Source organism: Saccopteryx bilineata, chromosome 2 (assembly GCF_036850765.1).
Source record: "Saccopteryx bilineata isolate mSacBil1 chromosome 2, mSacBil1_pri_phased_curated, whole genome shotgun sequence".
In the NCBI taxonomy this organism is placed as follows: Eukaryota; Metazoa; Chordata; class Mammalia; order Chiroptera; family Emballonuridae; genus Saccopteryx; species Saccopteryx bilineata.
Window position 1 is genome coordinate 290,787,374 of NC_089491.1, and position 24,092 is coordinate 290,811,465.

Below are 24,092 nucleotides of genomic sequence, written 5' to 3' on the forward strand. Positions count from 1 at the left end.
ATATTTGGTTTCAGGGTCTTATTTATTGCCCATTTATGTTTCTAACTTCTACCTAATATGTTATATATTTAAATTATTTTTATTCATTTTTTAGAGGAGACAGAGAGAGAGAAAGGGGGAGTTTTGTTTATATATCGAAGCCATTGCTGAATTGTATATACTACTTTTATTGGCGTGTCCACTGTAGGGTAGATGAACTAGGGTATTTTGTATGATTACTTAATTCTCCTATCCAGTATTTATGAAGTGAGAATAACAGTGGTATTTATTAATATTTTTGTGAGTAGAAATTTTTTTAAAAACGTAATAAACTCAAGTTAATGATCAGTCAACATTAATTCTGTTTCTTTGTCAGGATTAATCACTTTCTTATACCTTTTCGGCTTCTCTTTTTCATTGCCAGCCCTAGCAAATAGCTTCCTTCCAGGATCATATTTTGCAAAGAAACAGTTTTATCATTTAATCATTCATTTCATATGTGACAGCATGTAAAACAAAGCTATGTTGATAATGTATGCTAGTTGCTAGTCACTTCTGATCATTACTGCTAGCTTCCCCTTGCAGACCAGCCTTGGAATTAGCAATTTAGCCCTATATGTTAGCCATGGAACGCTTTTCAAGTAAGTCGCAGATATTTCAGGCCCATTTCTGAATAATTGAAACCTTGGATTTCTAATCATGGAGTACCAAAATCTAAATTAGGAATATTCTATAAAATATTTAGGGTCTTCCTGCAGTTTGATTCATCAAGAAAACATTTTCTTTTCTTAATAGAAAATAATTCTGAAATCGGGGCCTCTGGCTATGGTGTTCCTGGGCCCCCCTGGGATCGAGGAGCCAACATGCAGGATTATTACTCAAGAAAGGAAGAACAGGAAGTGCAAGCGGTAAGGCCTCTCACCACCCTGCCATGTCTCTGGGACTGGGATTGAGGACTTAGTCACAGCAAGGTTTAAGATACTGGCCACTTAATGATTAGATGATTCTTTTCAATGATTATTAGAGCAGCTTGAGCACATAGACACCATAAACATAAGCTACCCATTAAATTTGGTCACTAGAATTGCCTGTGAAATAAGATAATAGTTTCCTAGGTTGTAATAAAAGATCAATAGGGAATATAGTTACCTCCGTAAACCTCATTTTATGAGCCCTGATTGTGAAAATGCTTTGATAAGACAGCTTATTTTCCTACTTAGAATATTTAAAGTGGTAAAACCAACACAAAAAAATGTCAGACTTCTTAGGAACAATTTAAATACAAATGCATTTAACCAATAGCTAATGAGCCATCTTATGCAATACAAGCTAATTCTGGCTCAATTTTGACTAGGAATAGAAACTATTAAAAGCAGCTTTTGGGTGATACAAAGAAATTATTTTACACTTTTGTATCTGAAATATTCATAACTAAATTTAGAGCAGCCAAATTTAATTTTCATTGTTTCAACAGACTCTAGAATCAGAAGAAGTAGATTTAAATGCTGGGCTTCATGGAAACTGGACCTTGGAAAATGCTAAGGCTCGGCTGAACCAATATTTCCAAAAGGAAAAGATCCAAGGAGAATATAAGTACACCCAAGTGGGTCCTGACCACAACAGGTTTGTGTGTTTCACTCTTTCCCTTCGATAGTAAGTTAGGTTGTTTTGGATATTCATTGTTGTATGTTTGTAAGGTTTGCAGAATTCGGCTGTTTATATTGCTAGACTTTTAAGATTCTCATTTGACTGAAAGGCATAAATGATAGCCACACATGGTGGTACCAGCCAGAGGCTTATTCAATGTAGTATTGTTACCAGCAGTTATAATGATTATTTCTTTTATAGGTCAAGTTAGACACTTAAGTTTTAGTCTTGGAGATAGATTGCATTACATCTTGATCCAGATTTCCTTTCAGCTTTGAAAGTTGCCACAGCCTCAGTCTTTGTATGTGAATTAGCCTACCGTTAGTCTGCTAACTTTATAAAACTGAATATAAAGGGGAGGTCTTTGTAGCAGTGACAGTATGTTTCTCAGCCTGCTTGTGTTCTTCCTGAGAGCATTCCAGGGTGTAGTAATTATTACTCCCAGGAAGGCTCATATGGATTAGACTTTTCTGGGGGCACTGTATTTTTATTGGAAGGAAGCTCCTAATGGCAACCTTCTGGATGATTTACTTTGCTGTTCTTAAATGAAATAAATTATTCAAAATATATTAAAAGTTTTTATTGAAAATCAAAGCATTCTTTTTCCCTTGGATATATCTAGCAGCTCTAAAATGATTATTACTAAAATAAAACTTTGACACTGCGGTCAAAGTGATATTTAGAGCATTGCTACCCGATTCCCACTGTTCCGTCCAATCCTGAATTCTCAAATACTCAATTCTGATGTGAGACTTCAAAACACTCTGAAGTTGTGAGGAAGGACATATTTGTTCATGATTCTTAATAGTTTGTCCTTCTGAACTGATTGGGCCAGCAGCACTTGGTGACTTTCAGAACAGTTGGGTAATTTAAGTATGCCCAAAGCTATTGTTATAAACATTTTTTGATGTCACTATCTTACCACTGACTTCTGATACAAGAAATGGAAGAATTCAGGATTTGAGGATGAGGAAGGCAGACAGTGGGAGAGCCGGGACAGCATTGCTCCTCATATGTCCTTTATTTATGGGCATAACTGACAGCAACACCAGAGGTCTGTGTTCATATACACATGTGCTGCTGCTTAGGCTGAACTAAGCAATCACATGGGAAACGATTGTAAACTGATTTCTGGTGTCGCTGTTCCCCCCCCAGGTGGAGGAGAATGAAATTGACTTTAAGCCTGGCTGAGAAACATGCTGGCATCGGTGTCATTAATGAAAGGGTGGATGTTGTTCCCCTGAAAGTCAGTGACCTTTGACCCCTGAAGCAGCTGTGCCTGAAGGTCAGTTCACAAGATGTATAGGAAGGAGTCTAACATTTTTTTCTTAACCCTCATTTAACATTTTATCCACAGAACAAGGTCAAGGTTAGAATGTACCTGAGCAGTGGAAGGATCAGAAAGCATAGTTTTCAAAGGGCTGTTTTTGTCTTGTGAAAACCTAAAGAATTCCCTAAAATCTGCTAGCAATGTTAGCTATAATTTTCAAAACTATTTTGTTCTCCAGGACCTGATTTGAGTAAATGTAATATAAATACATACGCTCCGTTTTTGTTAATCAAGGGCTGCTTCCAGCTGCAGGCCGACACCAGGCCCCCGCCTCAGTGCCACTGCTTAGTGTTTGTGTGTGTGTGTGTGTGTGTGTGCATATGTTTATTGGGTTGGGGAATAAGTTCGTAGCGTTTTTATATTTTATTTTACAACGATTTGTTTGCTGTTTGGCAAAGGGTAAGTATTCATTCGATAAAACTCTTTCTGCTCTACAAAACTATGTTAATTGTATTTTTGAGTTATTTAATTTTTTATTAGTTTTGAGGCTTAGAAATGGAATACCCAGGAGGCAAAAATCAACATTTTCGACACCTGCTCTTTGCTTTTCATCGAGGTCAAAAAGCTGCCGAAGCAGCCCGGGACATTTGTGACGTGTATGGAGAAGGTGTCATAGGCGAGTCTACAGCACGGAAATGGTTTGCAAAGTTCAAAAATGGCGACTTTGACGTCGATGACACGTCCCGCAGTGGAAGACCTGAATTCGATGAAGAACGTCTCAAATCACTTTTGAAGGAGAACGGTCGCCAAACCAGTCGTGAATTGGCGGAAAAAATGAACTGTGATCATAAAACGATTCTCAATCACCTTCATTCAATGGGATTTACCGAAAAATTGGGAGCCTGGGTGCCTCACGAGCTCAATGAAAAAAAAAGTCGCCTTCAAATTGCTTCTCAGCATCTCGCCCGCCATCGAGCAACACGTGGTTATAAACAGCGATTTTTGTACCGAATCCTCACGGGAGATGAGAAATGGTGCCTATACATCAATATGAAGCAAAGAAAGGAGTGGGTGGCTCCAGGAGATACGCCAAAGCCGAGAGTCAAGCCGGACCTTCATCCAAAGAAGATCATGATATGTGTTTGGTGGGACTGGGAGGGCATGGTGCACTGGGAAATGCTTGAAAAGAATGCCACGGTCAACAAGGAGCTCTACATTGTCCTACTGCACCGCATGGATGAGGCTATTCGACTGAAAAGACCTGATCGACATGGTCAAACCATACTCCTTCACGACAACGCCAGGCCCCATGTTGCACAAGTCGTCAAAGCCACACTCCAAGAGCTCGAATGGGAGGTCCTTCAGCATCCACCGTATTCTCCTGACCTTGCACCGACCGATTACCATCTTTTCCACTCCCTGTCAAACCATATGAAGGGCGTTACCTTCGATAACAAAGAGGTCCTTAAAAACTGGCTCAACAACTTTGACACCAGACCAGGTGATTTTTGGCGGAACGGCATCATCAACAAATTGATCGAGAGGTGGGAAGAGGTTGTAAACAGCAACGGCGAATACATAATTGATTAACTTACTGATATAATTATTGTTTTTTGTTTAAATAAAAGTCTTTGGGCCCTGGCCGGTTGGCTCAGCGGTAGAGCGTCGGCCTAATGTGCGGAGGACCCGGGTTCGATTCCCGGCCAGGGCACACAGGAGAAGCGCCCATTTGCTTCTCCACCCCTCCACCACGCCTTCCTCTCTGTCTCTCTCTTCCCCTCCCGCAGCCAAGGCTCCATTGGAACAAGGATGGCCCAGGCGCTGGGGATGGCTCTGTGGCCTCTGCCTCAGGCGCTAGAGTGGCTCTGGTCACGACATGGCGACGCCCAGGATGGGCAGAGCATCGCCCCTGGTGGGCGTGCCGGGTGGATCCCGGTTGGGCGCATGCGGGAGTCTGTCTGACTGTCTCTCCCTGTTTCCAGCTTCAGAAAAATGTAAAAAAAAAAAAGGTCTTTGGTAAAAACGCTACGAACTTGGTCCCCAACCCAATAGTTTTACAAATGGAAATCATTAATGGGTAGCCTATGCAAAGGCATCTTAAAGTAATCACTACTAGAATTTAGAGAGCTTTGGTCCTTTTATTTCTTGGCCCCAACTTAAGTGAAAAATTCCTTTTCATTGGATGTGTTATAGCTATTCAGAGTAAGTACAACCTTTGGAATAAGAGCAAGTGTAAATAAATATAGAATCTAAACCCTAACATTTTCTTTCCTTGAAAAATTGGCTCATCAACTTTGATTATAGCAGTCTTGTGCCATACTGTATGTTATTTGAAGTTTACATACTTCATTTGTTCTAGGATTGAACAGAGCAAGTGTTTACAATGTTTTTTGCTGTCATTTGCTTAAGCACTTGGAAGGCCTGCTTGATTTCGAAGTCCTGCATTTAGTCCTTTCCAACAGTGAAATTTCTAACCTTGTTTGTATATGTCATTACAGGAGCTTTATTGCAGAAATGACCGTTTATATCAAGCAGATGGGCAGAAGTAAGTGTTACTGCTCCCTTGATATGCTGAGTCTTGTGTAGTGGAATAGTCTTGAGTACATGGGCTTTGTTAATTGAACAAATAAATGATATAAAGTAGCCTCTAGGGTTTTTAGAATATTAGTAATTATATAAAGTAGAGGGCCCAGTTTCCCCATTTGCAGGTGGAAAAAAAAATCACGTTAGTGTTACATTTCAAAGGATAAGATATGGTAGGCAATTTAGGAGTCTGCCAGTGTCAAAGAACCTTAAGATATGTTCTTTTTCTGCACAAAAAGTATTCTTTCAGTTTAGGTAAAACTGGCTTGGTGAAATTTAGAGAAAAAGTAAATTGGATGTAGAAAAGGGGTATGTGGCATTTGCTAGTCATAGAGTCAAGGAGAGAAGGTAAAGTTACCCCAAGAAACAATAGATTGGGATTATTTATACAAAAGGTAAAAAGACAAAGATATGATACATGTCTTTATGCTTAGACAGTTTAGGTCAGGGGTCTCAAACTCAACTCAGCATGTGGGCCGCAGAGCAAGATCACAGCGGTTTGGCGGGCCGCACTAGGTCTACAAAAGGCAACTGTTACGCAACACTTTTCTCACTGCAGTTGAAAACGAAAAAAAATCAGTACAAAATGGTTCGGCGGGCCGTGAGTTTGAGACCCCTGGTTTAGGTGATGTATTGTGCTTGGAGGACCTAGCCTGTGTACCTGGCTTTGTTACTGACAGGTTTTGTGACTTTGAATATCACATTCTATGTCGCTGGAAATCAATTTTTATCTTAATTGAGAGAAATAACTTAAGATTCTTTCCAGCTTGAATTTTTCTGCAACTGGCAGTCGTGGTTCAGATTTTATATATGTATATAAAGGACTATCCTGATAGAATGAAACCTGTGAATAAAATTAGGAGATGAAGAATTTTTTTATCCTAGACTTTAAAAATAAGTTAGTTTGGGTGGATGGGGTGTTAAGGAAAGAGGATAAAGGCAGTCTAATGTCTGTCAGCCCGTTGATCTCACCATCAAAATTTAACTAAATTGGCTAATTAGGCAGGGGGGACCTGTGCCCCTTCTTGCTTTGTCATCACCCGTAAAGCTGAATGAAGTGAAGAAGAGGAAACTGTATTAGCATTTTCTTTAAGAATATAAACAACTACTAGCTTCACTATAGTGTCAGGATCAGCAAACTACAGCCCTCTGGCCAAAGACAGCCCAATACCTGTTTTATTAAAAGTGTGTTGGAGGCCCTGGCCAGTTGGCTCAGTGGTAGAGCGTCGGCCTGGCATGCGCGAGTCCCGGGTCTGATTCCCGGCCAGGACACACAGGAGAAGCGCCCATCTGCTTCTCCACCCTTTCCCCTCTCCTTCCTCTCTGTCTCTCTTCCCCTCCCGCAGCCAAGGCTCCATTGGAGCAAAGTTGGCCCGAGTGCTGAGGATGGCTCTGTGGCCTCTGCCTCAGACGCTAGAATGGCTCTGGTTGCAGCAGAGCAACGCCCCCTGGTGGGCATGCCGGGTGGATCCCGGTCGGTCGCATGTGGGAATCTGACTGCCTCTCTGTTTCCAACTTCAGAGAAATATAAAATATATATATATGTGGGGAAAAAAAGTGTGTTGGAATAGTTTTATTCATTTGTTTGAGCCAGGGTAAGGCAAGCTTCTATAAAGGGCTGAATTGTAAATATTTTTAGCTTTGCAGGTCAAATATATCATACTTTTGTCGTGTTTGTGCAATTTGAAAAACATAAAAACTATCCTTAGTTCCTGGGCCTGTAGCTTGTTGAAGTATTGTGAATGGATGGTTTCACAGTTTAGAGGCAGAATTGAGTAGTTGTGACTGAGATCATGTGGCCTGCAAAGCTTAAAATATTTTTTTATTTACAGAAGAATGCTAACTACTGGTCTTTATAACTACATTTTCATTTTTTGTTTTGTTTTGCTTTTACAAAGTTAAATTATGTTTTTTTCCCCCTTTTAAATGTCAAATGATAGTAATAGTGATAACTTTTATTAAAATAGGTTATTTGAATTTGTAGTGATGGACTTGTACGTGTCTTAGTATCAGCATATAATCGAGATGGCGGTTATTTAGTTGACAGCTCTGATGGTATTGCTTTTTGTTAGCAGTTAAAATGAGAAAGAGCTTAGAACCCCTTACTTTGTATTTTAGGGTGGCTTTGGTACCTAAGGCCCTAACTACTTATGAAATAAGATATTTCTTTTCTTAGATGAGTTGTTCTTCTATCTGGTAATCCTGACCTTAAATTACAGGGATTTTTGCACGTGAACATGGATCAAATAAAAAACTGGCAGCCCAGTCCTGTGCCCTGTCACTTGTCAGACAACTTTATCATCTTGGAGTGATTGAAGCTTACTCTGGACTTACAAAGAAGAAAGAAGGAGAGATAGTGAGTCTTTATTTAGACTTAGTAGCCCAGAGAGATACTGTAAAATTCAGTTTAGCTGTTGTTTAGGATTTGGCTAGAGAAGTTTCATTTATACTTGTATAAGTCTTATCTTAAGAAATGGAAATGGCCTTAGTGGTCATCTGTGCCTGGCCGGCTGCCATGTTCACAATGGGCAATGGTCGTTGAAGTAATTCTTTCTCGGGAGGGAACTGAAACATTATTGCAATTTGGGAATATTGCAGACCTAGCATTGAGCACATACTCTTAACCCTGCTATAGTGGATTTGAGTGTTAGTGCTTGTATGTGTGTGCCATGGTTTTCATGGTCTCTTTTTTCTGTAGGTGGAGCCTTACAAAGTTAACATCACTCAAGAATTAGAGCAACAGTTGCAAACCATCATTCAAGAGCTAAATCTTGAGATCCCACCTCCGGTAAGCACACAGTTCCTCAGTTCATCTTTGGACATTCTCTCATCAGACAGGCGCCTCGTATTGGTTTTTTATTTTATTTTATTTTTTACTAGCCCGAGGATCCTTCTGTGCCTGTTGTACTGAACCTCGGCAAATTGGCTCACTTTGAGCCAGCTCAGCGACAAAACCAAATGGGAGTGGTTCCTTGGTCACCTCCTCAGTCCAACTGGAATCCTTGGACTAGCAGCAACATTGACGAGGGGCCCCTGGCTTATGTGAGTGCATTGCTATTCTTGAGATCAGACTCTGATAATTGACTTTTGAGTAGTTAGAGTGTCTATATAAAATGTAGATTTAGTTCAAAGATGAGTTAAGTGCTTTTGTTTGACTGTTGCCTTCCCATTTTATAGGCTACTCCAGAGCAAATAAGCATGGACCTCAAGAGTGAACTGCAGTACCAGCTGGACCAAGATCATGAATTGCAGGCTGTAAGTCTATGAAGTAGAGTAGATACATAGTGCTCAGAGCCTGAGAACTTTCTAGGTATGGGCAAAGGACAGTAAAAAATGTGTTTTGACCTTTCTAGGAAAGTAGATCAAAGATGTGCGCTCATCTGTGTCACCTCGGAGGGTAGTAGTTGTGAATGAAGGGCCCAGGATTCTTAGTTAATTTAAGTAGAGAGATTTGAGGTAGTATTATCTTGGCATTTTTTTAGTATACAGTATTTCAAGTAAAACAACATTAAAATGTTAAAAGAAAGGGAATGTATATAAAATGTTCAGGTAGAAAAGAGAAAAATAGGTTGTATACAAGGCCACTAGAGAGATTTTTCAGAAATTTAGTGAGAACAGACACTTCTATTACATAAATATATACAGTTTTTTATGAAAAGTGTATTTTGATTACTTTTGGGGGGCAGTAGGACAGTTGCTTCTAACTTATATGTTGGTAGAAATTTGACTGAGGTATAACTTTTCTAATATAGATCTTGCAGGAGAGAGAGTTACTGCCTGTGAAGAAATTTGAAAGTGAAATCCTGGAAGCAATTAGTCAAAATTCAGTTGTCATTATACGAGGAGCTACTGGATGTGGTAAAACCACACAGGTTCCTCAGTTTATTCTTGATGACTTCATCCAGAACAACCGAGCAGCAGAGTGTAATATTGTGGTCACTCAGGTGAGTAGTGAGTCCGCTTGCTAAAGTGTGTGTCTGCTGTAGATGGGTTTGATGGTGGAAATAGAGGCCAGACTATTTTTGATTCTTTGATCAGCACCCCTTTGTAGTCATGTAAGGTTCTGAAAGTGGCAGAGCACCAGAAACTTTAAAATTTCTCAAAATAAAAAGGAAATTTTTATTTTGTTCTGGCATCTATCTAGTATCCTTCACTGGTGAGCTGAACTGAACCGTGTAGGAGGCTCTTTTCGTCTGGGCTAAACGGAGTCTTTGGGGCCTACAGTCAAACAGGACAGAGAGTACTTGCCCCTCCAGTTCACATCCAGATCTTGGTCCTCTCTGTCTTAATCACCTAATAATCTTCAGTGAAAACCAGTCAGAGTAAGAGTAGGTACACTATAGCAAAACATAATGGTTAACTTTTACTGAGCACTTAATGTAGGCCATCATTTCAGGGCGTAGCTGTCCTTCGTGTAAAATAAACTCAGAAAATGGAGAAAGTGGAGCCAAATAGTTTTGTGATATCTGGTGTCTTAGAAATCACTTCATTGCATCCTCATTCTACTACCATGTGTTTAATACTCAGATAGGAATGAGGTAGAGTTCTGGACCTGTACCCTTCAGTTAGACAACGCTAAACTAAGGGAAGTTATTACAGTTTTACATAATGTCGGGTAGGGTACACCGGAAAAGTGGATCCTAGAATACTACTGAAGAGCATTTAAGACAGGGCTTCCACTGCCTGTGGTGTAGAAGGTGTTACCCAGTGTCTGGCACATAGGGAATTTAATGAGTTCTCAGTAAAGACTAGCTGTTTCAGTTAGAGTGAACACAGAGAACTTTTGTGTGTGTGTGTGACAGAGAGAGGGACAGTTAGGGACAAACAGACAAGAAGGAGGAGAGATGAGAAGCATCAATTCTTTGTTGCAGCACCTTAGTTAATTGATAGCTTTCTCATGTGCCTTGACCAGAGGCTACATACAGCAGAGCGAGTGACCCCTTGCTCAAGCCAGTGATCTTGGGCTCAAACTGGTAAGCTTTATTCAAACTAGATGAGCCTGTGCTCAAGCTAATGATGGATGCTTCTCATCTCTTCGTTCCTATCTGTCTGTCCATCCGTCCCTGTCTATCCCTCTCTCTGACTCTTTCTCTGTCTCTGAAAAAACAAAAAATTTCATTTAAAAAAACAAAACAAAAACCAGCCTACTACTAAGGCTGGACTCCTGACAAGAGTTACAAGATTCTGTAGAGAAATTTAGATCAGCACCTATGTGCAATGAAAATGTAAAGAAAAGCTTATATCTTGGATAACTGAAGTATATTGTTAGAATAACTTAACATTACTCCCTGCTTTCATTGCAACTACTTTCTAACTGGTTTCACTTAAACTGGTTATTGTGTTTTAAACATATCTAATCAAATACAATATAAAGCAACAATAAACGGCAGAATAATTGGAAAAAGGATTGGATTAGGAATAAAAGCCTATTACATCTAAAGAAATTTCTATGAATTTAACTTACTTGAGCTTTTTTATCAGAATGAAAAACCTGTCTAGTTCTGAAGCATAAATAAAATAGTACATGCAACTATGGTATTTACTATTGTTACACAGATATTAATTATTATTTTGGAGTTCGGTAGAGTCAGTAAGAGAGAACTGGTAAGCTATTCAAGGATTAAGCAGGCAAACTTCTTAGGCTCTCATGTGGTACGCAGTCTGAGAAGTGTTCAAACATTCCTTAGTAGTCTTTTACATTAAACAGTATTCTACACAAAAATTTTTTTATGAATATTTATAGTAAAAATTGGAGGATTATTTTTAGTTGCCTCTTTTTTTAACTATAAAAGGAATATATACACATTGGGAGAGAATTAGAAAATGGAGCAATTTTTTTTTTTAAAGATTTTATTCATTTTAGAGAGGGGGGAGGGGTCGGAAGTAACAACTCCCATATGTTTCTTGACTAGGCAAACCCAGGGTTTTGAACCGGCAACCTCAGTGTTTTCAGGTTGACACTTTATCCATTGCGCCGCCACTGGTCAGGCAAATGGAGTAAATATTAAAGAAAGTAAAGCTCACTCAGGATCCCACCATCCAGAAGTAATAGTTTTTACTCTTGATCTTAACTTTTTAGGCTGTAATGTGTGTGTATGTACAACTACACAGTCTTAACCTACCCCCTAATAACAATATAATGTGATATTAGAGCAACAGCATAATTTTCTATTGATTTCATAATCTCCCATTTTATGCATATAATCTTATTTTACTTTTTAAGTGATAAAGATTTCTTTTAAGATTGTTTCTAATATGCTGGAGTGAATGTACATATATATTGCTCACAAAAATTAGGGGATATTTCAAAAATAAATATGAAGCGATAAAATATCCCTAATTTTTGTGAGCAGTGCATATACATCTTTATACACTCGTTTGATTCATTGGATTAAATTACTGGCCATGGAGTTGTTGGATCTGAGGGTGTGCATATTTTAACTTATATGTGCTTTGCCATACTTCCCTGAGGAAAAATCACACTGATTTCTAATCGAATCAATTATGGATTAAAAAACAGCCTGACCTGTGGTGGCACAGTGCATAAAGCGTTGACCTTGGAACGCTGAAGTCACTGGTTCGAAACCCGTGGACTTGCCTGGTCAAGGCACATATGGGAGTTGATGCTTCCTGCTCCTCCTGCCTCTCTCTCTCTCTCTCTCTCAAAATGAATAAAAATAAAATAAAAAACACTGTTCTTTTTAGTATGTATTTTAAATGTTTTGTTTGTTTCAAGGTCAGGGCTATTGAAACTAGGGCTAAGACCAAGAAGCATAATAAAATACAGGAGTGAACTTACAGTGTCTTTAATGTTTCTTTGTCATTTAAATAGTCATCTTGATACTGATGTTTTCTGTATATACTCATGTTTATTAACTGATTGGGCTTCTGAAGGTGGTTGTTTTCCATAACACTTCTTACATTAATTTGTAACAGTCTCTGTCATGATGGCTTTCTAGAGTCTTAAAGATAGTTGTGTTTGGGGCAGTCAAGTTAAGAACTGAAATATATACTACATAGGGGATGTGCCCTCTCCTGCCCGTATTCCTTTAGAAGATTGGACTCAAAAAAGCTTGTAGACCTGAGAGTAACCCCGAAGAGATAAAAAGCAACTCCTGAGTACCCAACAACATATGAGTACACCTCAGAAGAGCCAAATACCTTAATAGGTTTTAAGTTCTAGAAGCCAGCTACTTAGTAGTAATGCTGAAAACTATAGGAAAGGTTGAGGAAGGGGGTAATAGCATTGAGCATTTTACCTGTTACAGAATGCAAAGAACTCAAGAGGGCCCAGAAAACTGTATTTTGAACTTTTGGTGGAATATCTTTATCACATTTCCTGACATGAGTATGTAGGAGAGCTTTTCTCTTGGACAAATACAGAGCTCAGTTCTTCATGTAATGCAGAATTCGGGTTTAGTGAGGTGCCAAGTGTGGTCAGTAAACGCTAGCATAAGTTCAGTAAAGGCACAACAATCAGAACATAAGCTCAGGAAAATTCAGCACAGTATATTCAAGAAGGTGTCTCTTATCTTTGACCAGGATAAATATGAGCTAAGTGATTGTACACTTAAAACCTGTACAGTATTTGGTACTAGCCCCATACATACCTTAATGGAATCTTATATTAGGGATATAGAAATTAATAATCATGTTTTGTATTAATTCAAAGGATGTTGATAGTTTTAGTGAAGTTACTGTGTTATTTTTTGTTTTTAAAGATTCTATCAGCCTTTGATTTCCTAAGTAGTCTTGTCATAACCTGGTGTATCTTTCTGTAGGTACTTAACAAGGCATGAAACTCAGGAAAATTTTCTGAAGCAAGGAACTGAAATACAACCTGTCTTCAGGAACTTTTCAAATCAAATTCAAGGCAGCTTAGAAGCATTCAGTCTTTATAAATCCTCCTGTACCTTCATAGTTATAGCTGTACCACCAAATAATGTGAAGCACTTTAGAAAAGTTTTCAGAAAAATCAAGTCTAACACTTAAAACATTAACACCTAACACTGCTCCTAGTATTCAGCATATGTATTGCTAGAAACAGTAATATACCATATTTCCCCATTTATAAGATGCACCTTTTCCTGAAAAATTTGTCTAAAAACTGGGTGCATCTTACATAGTGGTTGATTTTTTTTACTTGCAATTCCCAGTTTTTTTTGTTTGTTTTTGCACTTGTAGATGAATAAAACTTGAGTTCAGTAACTTTGTCATACGTATTTTTCTTTCCAAATTTTGTGCCCCAAAGCTAAGGTGCATCTTATACATGGGGAAATAAGGTACACTGTTTTCTCCACCATGTCAGCCCATTCAGTGTCCTGTCTAGCACCTTTGGCCCCTGGTGCAAATATGCAATGTATGCTTACCTTATTAATAAATGAGTGAAAGGTAGCCACAGTAGATGCAACATAGAAAATTTTCACCTTCCTGATACCTGTACACCTTAAATTTAACTATTTGTAGCTTTTTACATCCCTTTCCATCTGTCTCTCAGCCCAGGCGAATCAGTGCGGTCTCTGTGGCGGAGCGAGTCGCATATGAGAGAGGAGAAGAGCCTGGAAAGAGCTGTGGCTACAGCGTGCGGTTCGAGTCCATACTGCCCCGCCCTCATGCCAGTATAATGTTCTGTACTGTAGGTCAGTAATGTGTTGTATTTTGATCTTTCATTTGGGGGTTCTTTGTGTTATTTTTTTGAAGAAAACTTAGTAATTGCACAGAATATCTGGAAATTATAAAGCAAGGAGCCAGTCCCAAATTCTTGTTTAAGTAAAACTTGGGGTAGTTGTAGCTTAGAAAAAAATGAAATCAGCTTAGGTTACTAGAGTTGTAGCTTAATAATTCTTTCATTAAACAAATATATTTCAGAGTACGCCATCACCTTTTTAATAACTTTAAATATGCAAGTGATTTCCTTTTTTGTGTGATGCTGGGATTATAGTAGTTGAACATGGTTGATTGTCTAGAAATTTGTTTCTCTACACTTTGTCCTCCCTACTTTAATCAACTCATCTGCATTGTTGTTTTGGTTTCTTTATTCAAGGCGTGCTCCTACGGAAATTAGAAGCAGGCATTCGAGGAATCAGCCACGTCATCGTGGATGAAATTCATGAGAGAGACATAAATGTAAGTAACTGGGCATTATGGTAACTAACGTACTAACGCTAATCTAAAAAGAAATCAAAATAAAATGTCTGCTTTGTTTTTCTTTTCCAACTGTTTGCATCTTCTATCAAAACCATGAACATTGGTTGCTAAGATGTTGAACACTGTCATTTTATTTTTTTTATTAAGTGAGAGGCTCAGAGACAGGCTCCTGCATGCACCCTGAGATCCACCCAGGAAGCCCCTTACAAGGTGATGCTTTGCTCATCAGGGGCTGCTGCTCCGTTGCTTAGCAACTGAGCTATTTCAGCGCACCTGTGGTGAGTCCATGAAGCCATTCTCAGTGCTGAGAGCCAACTTGGTCAACCATTCGAGCTATTGCTGTAGGAGAAGGGGAGGGGTGGGTCACTTCTGTGTGCCCTGACATGGAATTGAAGCGGAACTTCCACACACCAGGCTGATGCTCTACCACTGCACCAACCTGCTAGCGCCAAACATTATTTTAGTGACACCATTGAACCCTTTTTGTTGTTGAATTCACTGAATTCTAAAAGTAAAGACCTTTACTTGTAAAGTAAATATAAGAGCTAGCATGTCCACTTACCCATGGAAACTTGGTGTGTATGTACAGCAGGAGACACAAACATGAGTGTTCAATACACAATAGTAAGATCTAGAAACAACGAGGTACCTGCAGTAGCTCCTTTTAGTTGGTAACCCAGCAACCAGTTGGTGAGTAGATTGGTATTCACACATCAGGATATTAAACAGTCATTAGAATAACTAACGTAGATGAATCTTAGTTTTGCCATAGTATGGGAAAAAGAAAATCCTGAAAGATTGTGTGGAATATCAGATTATCATAAAGTTAAAAATAAGCAACATTAAAAATATATAGCTCTGTATGTAAGTATTTATAAGTATCGAGATGATATATATGAAAAGGAATGTAAACATAAGGTTCAGGATGGTGATTTTCTGCAGTTGGGGGAGAGAGTGATGTGTGCGAGGGCCACACAAGCTAGAGAACAGTTTTGACAAAGTTTGGGCTTTCATGTTGTTTGGTAGGTCAGTGGATACTTCACATTATTAAATACTAAGTGTCTCAATCATTATGGTGTGTGAATGAACCAGCTAGGTAGGACCTTTTCAACATTGTCAAGGTTTACTTTACATGTGATCAGATAACTGGCTTTTTGCTTATCGAGACTTTCCCCTTTTTTCTAGCTGAAGTTTCTGTGCCTACAAATATAAATTTCACTGAAAAATTTGAGTTGAGTTCTTTGCTCTCATTTTTTTTCTTTCTCTTCTCTTCCTTACCGGAATAACACTCGTTTCTCATCCTCATAGCTATTAGCTCATGATTGTTCTTTAAAATACTGTGACTGCATCCCACTGGAACCCTTTATTTTAGGCTTCTGCAAGTCACCTAAGAAACAAATCTTTTGGGTGTTATCTCATTAGAATGCAATTTTGTTTTGTTTGTGTTTGTTTGAGTAGACAGACTTCCTTTTGGTGGTACTGCGTGACGTGGTTGAGGCTTATCCTGAAGTTCGCATTGTTCTCATGTCTGCTACTATTGATACTAGCATGTTCTGTGAATATTTCTTCAACTGTCCCATCATTGAAGTCTACGGGAGGACTTTCCCAGTTCAAGGTAAATGCTGTGGGGGTGAGGTGGGAGGGTGAATATCTCCTTATGCGTCTTAAAAGCACAGTTGACCAGTTTCTTAATTCTGGAGATGAAGACATGTCCTTTGACCTATAAAGTATATATATTATAGAACAGGCCAAGTTAGGATATCAAACGCATCGTAGTATTCTTGGGATTTTAGTCAAGCAGGAATGAGTATAGTCTGAAGAGAGAGAACTAATTCCATTTACTATATTAAGAATTTGCACGCCTGACCTGTGGTGGCGCAGTGGATAAAGCGTCGACCTGGAAATGCTGAGGTCGTCGCCGGTTCGAAACCTTGGGCTTGCCTGGTCAAGGCACATATGGGAGTTGATGCTTCCAGCTCCTCCACCCTTCTCTCTCTCTGTCTCTCTTCTCTCCTCTCTCTCTCTCTCTCTCTCTCTCTCTCCTCTCTAAAATGAATAAAAGAAAAAAAAAGAATTTGCATATCTAGTAAATTTCCCACCCTTAGCCAAACTTAACTTTTTTTTTTTCTGAAGTTAGAAGTGGGGAGGCAGAGAGACTTCCGCATTTGCCCAACCAGGATGCACCCGGCATGCCCCCCCAGGGGGGCAATTCTCTGCCCACCTGGGGCATTGCTCCATTGTGGCCAGAGCCTTTCTAGTGCCTGAGGCAAAAGCCATGGAACCATCCTCAGTGCCCGGGCCAACTTTGCTCCAGTGGAGCCTTGGCTGTCGGAGGGGATCAGACAGAAAGAGAGAGAGAGAGAAAGGAGAGGGGGAAGAGTGGAGAAGAAGATGGGCACTTCTTCTGTGTGCCCTGGCCAGTAATTGAACCCAGGACCTCCACATGCCAGGCTGACACTCTACCACTGAGCCAACCGGCCAGGGCCTCCAAACTTTTAAAATCGTTACATCAGAGGTAAATCAATTATGATCTATAGATGATCATGGGAAATACTGTTAAAAGTTTAAGCAGCCAGGGTCAAATTAACAAGAGAATTTTTCTTAAAGTCAGAAGAGGCAGACTTTTGAAGTGAGATTAAGGTATTTCAAGGTCAAGTATTTCTGATAGTTATAAATCTTTACTTTTCCTAAAAGATTTTTATTTTATTTTTTTTTTTATTTTACAGAGACACAGAGGGATAGATAAGGACAGACAGACAGGAACGGAGAGATGAGAAGCATCAGTCAGTGGTTTTTTGTTGCGTGTTGCGACACCTTAGTTGTTCATTGATTGCCCTCTCATATGTGCCTTGACCGCGGGCCTTCAGCAGACCAAGTAACCCCTTGCTTGAGCCAGCAACCTTGGGCTCAAGCTGGTGAGCCTTGCTCAAACCAGATGAGCCTGTGCTCAAGCTGGCGATCTCAGGGTCTCGAACCTGGGTCCTTCCGCATCCCAGTTCGACGCTCTATCCACTGCGCCACCACCTGGTCAGGCCTAAAAGATTTTGTCATCACCATTTTCTAGTAGGTTGGGGTAAGAAATGAATTATGGCAGAGTCTAATTAAGGGCATAAAAATAAACTTTGCAGTGTAGGTATGAAATCAATGGAAATTTCAGGGTGTTAATTTTTAAATTTTTAAAATTTTTTTTTTTTAATTAATTTAAATTTTTTTTTTTTTCTGAAGCTGGAAATGGGGAGAGGCAGGCAGGCAGACAGACTACCGCATGCGCCCGACCGGGATCCACCCGGCACACCCACCAGGGTGCGACGCTCTGCCGCGACCAGAGCCACCCTAGCGCCTGGGGCAGAGGCCAAGGAGCCATCCCCAGCGCCCGGGCCATCTTTGCTCCAATGGAGCCTCACTGCGGGAGGGGAAGAGAGAGACAGAGGAAGGAGGGGGGAGGAGTGGAGAGGCAGATGGGTGCCTCTCCTGTGTACCCTGGCCGGGAATCGAACCCGGGACCTCTGCACGCCAGGCCGATGCTCTACCAGTGAGCCAACCGGCCAGGACCTTAATTTAATTTTTTTACAGAGACAGTGTCAGAGTGAGGGATAGACAGGGACAGACAGACAGGAATGGAGAGATGAGAAGCATCAATCATTAGTTTTTTGTTGCACATTGCGACATCTTAGTTGTTCATTGATTGCTTTCTCATGTGCCTTGACCGCGGGCCTTCAGCAGACCGAGTAACCCCTTGCTTGAGCCAGAGACCTTGGGTCAAGCTGGTGAGCTTTGCTCAAACCAGATAAGCCTGCGCTCAAGCTGGCGCTCGGGGTCTCGAAACTGGGTCCTCAGCATCCCAGTCTGGTGCTCTATCCACTGCGCCACCGCCTGGTCAGGCTAATTTTAAAATTTTTAAAGTAAGGGTAGGGTATCTCTGAAAGAAAAGCCAATGCAGTTGTATCTCCCAAAAGTACTGAAATAGCTTTGAAAGTATACTGATATTGCTTGACCCGTGGTGGCGCAGTGGATAAAGCGTCGACCTGGAAATGCTGAGGTCGCCTGTTCAAAACCCTGGGCTTGCCTGGTCAAGGCACATATGGGAGTTGATGCTTCCAGCTCCTCCCCCCTTCTCTCTCTCTGTCTCTTCCTCTCCTCTCTAAAATGAATAAATTAAAAAAAAAAAAAAGAAAGTATACTGATATTGAAAAACAAATATGGAAGGCAGATGGTAGGAGCTAGGTTTACTGTGAGAGTGAGAGGTCCTCAGGAAGTGAGAGGGCTTGAGTGAACATGGGTACAGTTGTAAGGACTAGTGTTAATTCAATAGTGTTAATTCAAATGGATAGGTATATTTGTATCGGTACAAGTGTATGGAGACAAATAACTGAATGAGGTATATTTGTATCGGTACAAGTGTATGGAGACAAATAACTGAATGAATGCATGGATTAATACAAGTACAGTACATGCATTTCTCAGCTCTGCTGAGTGGTTTTAGAAGCAATGACATCCCAGTAGCCAGGAGCATACTAACACTCAGATCTTATATTCAGTTAAAGAACCACACATTCTTGGAGAAATGGTTGTGATTCTAAGGTTAAGGGAGAGCCTATTTAAGATGAGCCTGGAATATTTTGTATTATATACACTGGAAAGTAAGGAAGTGCTTAAAAAAAACCATACACTTAAGAGCCAAACTGATAGAGATCTCAATGGCCAAAGCTGCTTTAGTTTGAGTAAGAGAATAATAGTTTTGGATTATAACTCTTAAGTATAAAATCACAAATTATGAATTTATATGGTAACTAAATAAATAGTTAATAAAATTTCTCATACCAAAAAGTTCAAAATCATATGTGTAGACATTCTCCCTCAAAAAAGTGAGGCTTAACTTCTTGTCCCTTGAGTGTGCTGTGCTTAGTGACTTGTTTCCAAAGAGTGAAGTAAGGAAAGGGGAAATGAAGCCAGTGGCACTTTACAGTGTAGAGCATGGCAAACACTGTTTCAGGTAACCAAGATTAATAATGTCTTCATGCAGAGTCATGCCGAAGGTGTGTACCTTGAATGTAATGTGATGAAAATGGCACTTTGGGGGATTAAGGCTTAGAGAGCGTAAATGTTTAGATTATGAGACACTCCTGGGCCCATCAGAAAACTTCAGGAGCATAATGGACCAGCAGATGTTCCAACTTTTGCTTTTGAGGTCCTTCTTAGAGTGTTAACTAAACTGAACCCATTTTATATGTACGTGTTATATAGAGGAGGGATGGGCTGTGGTATATTGTGTTGATGTGATGTGGTTCAGGCTTATCCTGAAGTTCATATTGTTCTGGTGTCTGCTACATTACATTATTAAATAATAAATGTCTTGGCCATTAATTTTTGTCTATACCATGCGAGTGCACAACACAGTGCATGTGCACAGCAGGCATTTGATGAATGTTTGAACATGGTATTTGTACATCTTGACTGTCTTTGTGGGAATATCTACAAGATAACCAACCCTCCTATAGGTTCAAGAGATGGGAACACTGAGATTGAGAAAAGAGGTTATTACCACTGCATTTCCTGACAGTTGTGAAGAATCAGGGTGATGGGTATTACGTAAATTTGAATGATAAATTAGAAAATGAGTTTTAAAGTCTGCTCCATTCTGAAAATTGATAGTACTTAACTGACTGGGTTGTCCTGGCAGAATATTTTTTGGAAGACTGCATTCAGATGACCCACTTCATTCCTCCACCAAAGGACAAAAAGAAGAAGGACAAGGAGGATGACGGCTGTGAGGAGGATGATGTAAGTGAATTTCATGAAGTATTTTCATTATGGGCACATGATTGTTACAGAGGAAAGGATCAATTTTATTAAAAACAGTAAGTTAGCATTACAGGAAACTGTTTACAAAACTGACTGATGTCTACCTTTGAGTTAATATCTTTCATTCCACAGAATTTCACATTCAGTGACAACCTCTTTTCATACCACGAGCTAAATAATCTCTAGGGGAAAAGGAGAGAAACAGATGTTTCAGGGCCACAGCAGCTGGGTCATTAAGTGGTGGACAGGTAGAATCTTGTGTTGTACCCCGAGCTCCTGAACCAGAATCTGCTCTAACAAGACATCCAGGTGGTCCTTATTTAGAGTGTAAGCAGCAGCTTTATCACTAGATTAGAGAGCACATTGGTGGCATTATTAAAGGGAGGGAGAACATCAAACTAGGGAGGAATAAGAGGTTTCCTAAGAAGAGACAGGGAAGGGAAGTGACATTTATTTTGTAATACTGTAGAGTTGGACCAGTGATGAGGTAAAAATTCATCTTGGAGCTCTAGATTTGGACCAAATGAATAGTAAGACAACCAGCATTTCAGAATTTGATAGACTCTAACCTGGAGTTGGATATTTTTAATTAGAAGACCCAAGAATGACAATGAATAGCAAATTAGAAGGTTTATCAGGGGAAAAAAGACCAGTTGTAACAACTTTGTTTTTCATTACTGAAGACTTGGTTTGTCATGGATTGATTCTAAGGCAGACTCTTTGGAAAAGGCGGACCACTTTAATTCAGAAATAGATGAACATGATAAAGTCCCTGCCTGTAGGACACCTGTTTAAGAACTAAAGGACTTCCTGTTTGGTATGGGATGAGTTTGGAAATTACATCGGGAGTGCAGTGTGTGTGATAAGTAATTATGTGGTAAATGATATGCCCAGAGGATCATAGGAGCAGTTCATTAATCAGAAAGGAAAATATCTTTGAAAAACCAAGAGTTATAATCAGTCATAAGAGAAATATAGTTGGTAAAAGGAGCCATTAGAAGTTTCAGAGTCAAATATAAGAGTTTTTGCCTGAATTTTAGTCATGCCCTATGGGAAATATCGCTCAGTAGATAAACTCAGTGTGTCACCATGCAAGCAGGTTCACCATTTTCAGAAATTAAATTTCTTCTGCATTCCAGAAAAGATTAATCATAGCTAGAATGAAGGAAGACATTGGGTGTCATTTGAAGATTAAGAACAAACATAAGAGACTTAAGAGCTGTAGTAATTAAGACAGGCCTCTTTTTGCAGGCAAATTGCAACCTCATCTGTGGTGATGAATATGGTCCAGAAACAAGGATAAGCATGGCTCAACTGAATGAAAAGGAAACTTATTTTGAACTCATTGAAGCTCTTCTTAAGTACATTGAGACCCTCAATGTTCCTGGAGCCGTGTTGGTCTTTTTGCCTGGCTGGAATTTGATTTACACTATGCAGAAACAGTTGGAAATGAGTCCACATTTTGGTATGAGTCTTTGAATTCTCACATATATGAAAGTTAACATGAATATTTTTGCTTGTACCCAGACAGTATGTGAAAACAAAAATTTAGTGAGTTTTTATTACTATTATTATTATTATTTTAAGATTTTCTTTATTGATTTTACAGAATGTGGCAGTGGAGCCAGAAGTATCAACTCATAAGAACGCCTCACTTTAGTTGTTCGTTGGTTCTTGTTTATGTGCCTTGACTGGAAAAGCCCAGGGTTTCAAACCGGTGACCTCAGCATTCTAGGTCCAGGCTTGATCCACTGTGCCACCACAGGCCAGGCACCATTTTTAAATAGCAATATGCATAATGTAGAGCACTTTTAAACTAGCTGCTGTTCTTAGACCTTAACCTTTTTGTGTTGTTACAGGAAACCACAGGTATCAGATCCTTCCCCTGCATTCTCAGATCCCTCGTGAGGAGCAGCGCAAAGTGTTTGATCCAGTACCGGTCGGCGTGACCAAGGTGAGTCACGAGCATTGCAGTTGCTGAGTTGTGGGTGACATGAATTCCTAGATGTTGCCATCCTTCAGAGAGCTATAGAAAAATTGTAGTTGCTCTAAGTTTAGGAAAAAGGGATCTTCTCTACAAGTTCAGAAGGCTTTTCATTACATGGTCAGTGGACGAGTGGTTTTTTTTTTTTAAGGCTTCTGTAATTCTCTTTTGAGTTGTGTATAAGCACATCAGTCTTTTAAAGTACATACTGGGAAAATAATTGCTGAAGTGTGATTTTTCTTGTCATTTCTTCACAGGTGATTTTGTCCACAAACATTGCTGAGACCAGCATTACCATAAACGATGTTGTTTATGTCATTGACTCTTGCAAGTAAGTACACAAGATCACTGTTTGCCTGAAATAAACCTTTAGAGTGTTCCATGCAGTGTCTAGTGTCCATTAACAGAATTAAAGACCTTATTTTTAAATTCCTGTGTTCTTATACCATCAAAGTAGTTCTTATACTACTGTGCATTGCCTGACCAGGTGGTGGCGCAAGTCAAAAGAGCGTCGGACTGGGATGGGGAGGACCCAGGTTCGAGACCCCGAGGTTGCCAGCTTGAGCGTGGGCTCATCTGGTTTGGGCAAAGCTCACCAGCTTGGACCCAGGGTCGCTGGCTTGAGCAAGTGGTTACTCAGCCTGCTGAAGGCCTGCGGTCAAGGCACATATAAGAAAGCAATCAATGAACAACTGTGGTGTCTCAACGAAAAACTGATGATTGTTGCTTCTCATCTCCGTTCCTGTCTGTTTCTATCTATCCTTCTCTCTGACTCACTCTCTGTCTCTGTAAAAAAAAAAAAAATTTGCATTTATAGATACTAGGTAACATGCTGAGGAATAATTCCTTGTTACGCATCACAAGTTCATCATGGGAGCAAGTAACAAGCTTACTGCTCTGACTTCTGACTGGTTCTCACAGTTCTTGTCTGAAGTGTTAGGCTTATGTCCCAGGTGTTTCCATTGATAATGCCTATACAGTAGCTGCTCTTTGGTGTATAAACATGGTCAATATTTAGCATATGACAAACGTCCTACCTGTAGGACACTCATTTCAGAATTAAAAGACTTCATATTTGATACGAGATGTCCTGGGAAGTACACAGGGTGGCATTGTGAATAGAAAGTACTTCTATGGTAATTGATGCACAGGATAAAACGTCCAAATTTGGTTATATTTGGCCAGCTTGTGCCCCCATCTTCTCTAGATGGTCTCTCAGCCTGCCTGGCAATGGGAAAATTTTTGCCAGCGCCCAGTTAGGGAATGATGAGTGCTCTGCAGCTCTTTTGTACCAATCCCAGTCTTTAGTGCCAACTGCCCGTGTGTAACATTGAGGGGTATGAGGTTGCATAGGAGTTCAGAAGGAACACAGAGCACTCTTTGGTGAAGTCATGAGAAGTGTCACATACTGTAGTTTAGCACATGTCCTACCTACATAGATAATGTGGATCTTCTAATTGTTGGCTTACATTTATGTGCCAGATTTTGTTTAAATGCTTTACATATATTAGCTGACTTAATTATTAAAATAAAAAGCCACCTGAAGTAGATCATAGTTTATTTGTTTTCAGATGAGGAAAGGCACAGAATAGGTTAGTCACTTAGCCAAGATCACCAGCTGGTTGGTGGCACGTGGTGTGCATTGCCTTTCAGTAAGTTGACAGGATGGTGCTGTTCACA

The 24,092-nt window shown here is 39.8% G+C and overlaps 1 protein-coding gene and 1 non-coding gene across 4 annotated transcripts in view; both read left to right on the top strand.

Moving 5' to 3' along the window:
• DHX9 (DExH-box helicase 9) overlaps nucleotides 1-24,092 on the top strand; it is a 43,771-nt gene that overhangs the window by 10,440 nt on the left and 9,239 nt on the right. For 2 of the 3 annotated variants that reach the window (XM_066261305.1, XM_066261306.1), the window contains exons 5-19: nucleotides 775-887; nucleotides 1,454-1,602; nucleotides 5,395-5,441; nucleotides 7,699-7,835; nucleotides 8,178-8,267; nucleotides 8,360-8,521; nucleotides 8,657-8,734; nucleotides 9,232-9,423; nucleotides 13,977-14,118; nucleotides 14,523-14,605; nucleotides 16,085-16,241; nucleotides 20,307-20,407; nucleotides 21,680-21,893; nucleotides 22,288-22,382; nucleotides 22,670-22,743. In XM_066261305.1, the coding sequence (XP_066117402.1) occupies nucleotides 775-887; nucleotides 1,454-1,602; nucleotides 5,395-5,441; nucleotides 7,699-7,835; nucleotides 8,178-8,267; nucleotides 8,360-8,521; nucleotides 8,657-8,734; nucleotides 9,232-9,423; nucleotides 13,977-14,118; nucleotides 14,523-14,605; nucleotides 16,085-16,241; nucleotides 20,307-20,407; nucleotides 21,680-21,893; nucleotides 22,288-22,382; nucleotides 22,670-22,743 (1,834 nt within the window). Of the gene's footprint in view, nucleotides 1-774; nucleotides 888-1,453; nucleotides 1,603-2,782; nucleotides 2,912-5,394; nucleotides 5,442-7,698; nucleotides 7,836-8,177; nucleotides 8,268-8,359; nucleotides 8,522-8,656; nucleotides 8,735-9,231; nucleotides 9,424-13,976; nucleotides 14,119-14,522; nucleotides 14,606-16,084; nucleotides 16,242-20,306; nucleotides 20,408-21,679; nucleotides 21,894-22,287; nucleotides 22,383-22,669; nucleotides 22,744-24,092 lie in introns of those variants that run through there. The other variant, XM_066261308.1, reaches the window with a different exon arrangement.
• Nucleotides 4,532-4,607, top strand: TRNAI-AAU (transfer RNA isoleucine (anticodon AAU)). The gene has a single exon. It is a non-coding gene; the product is annotated as a tRNA-Ile (tRNA).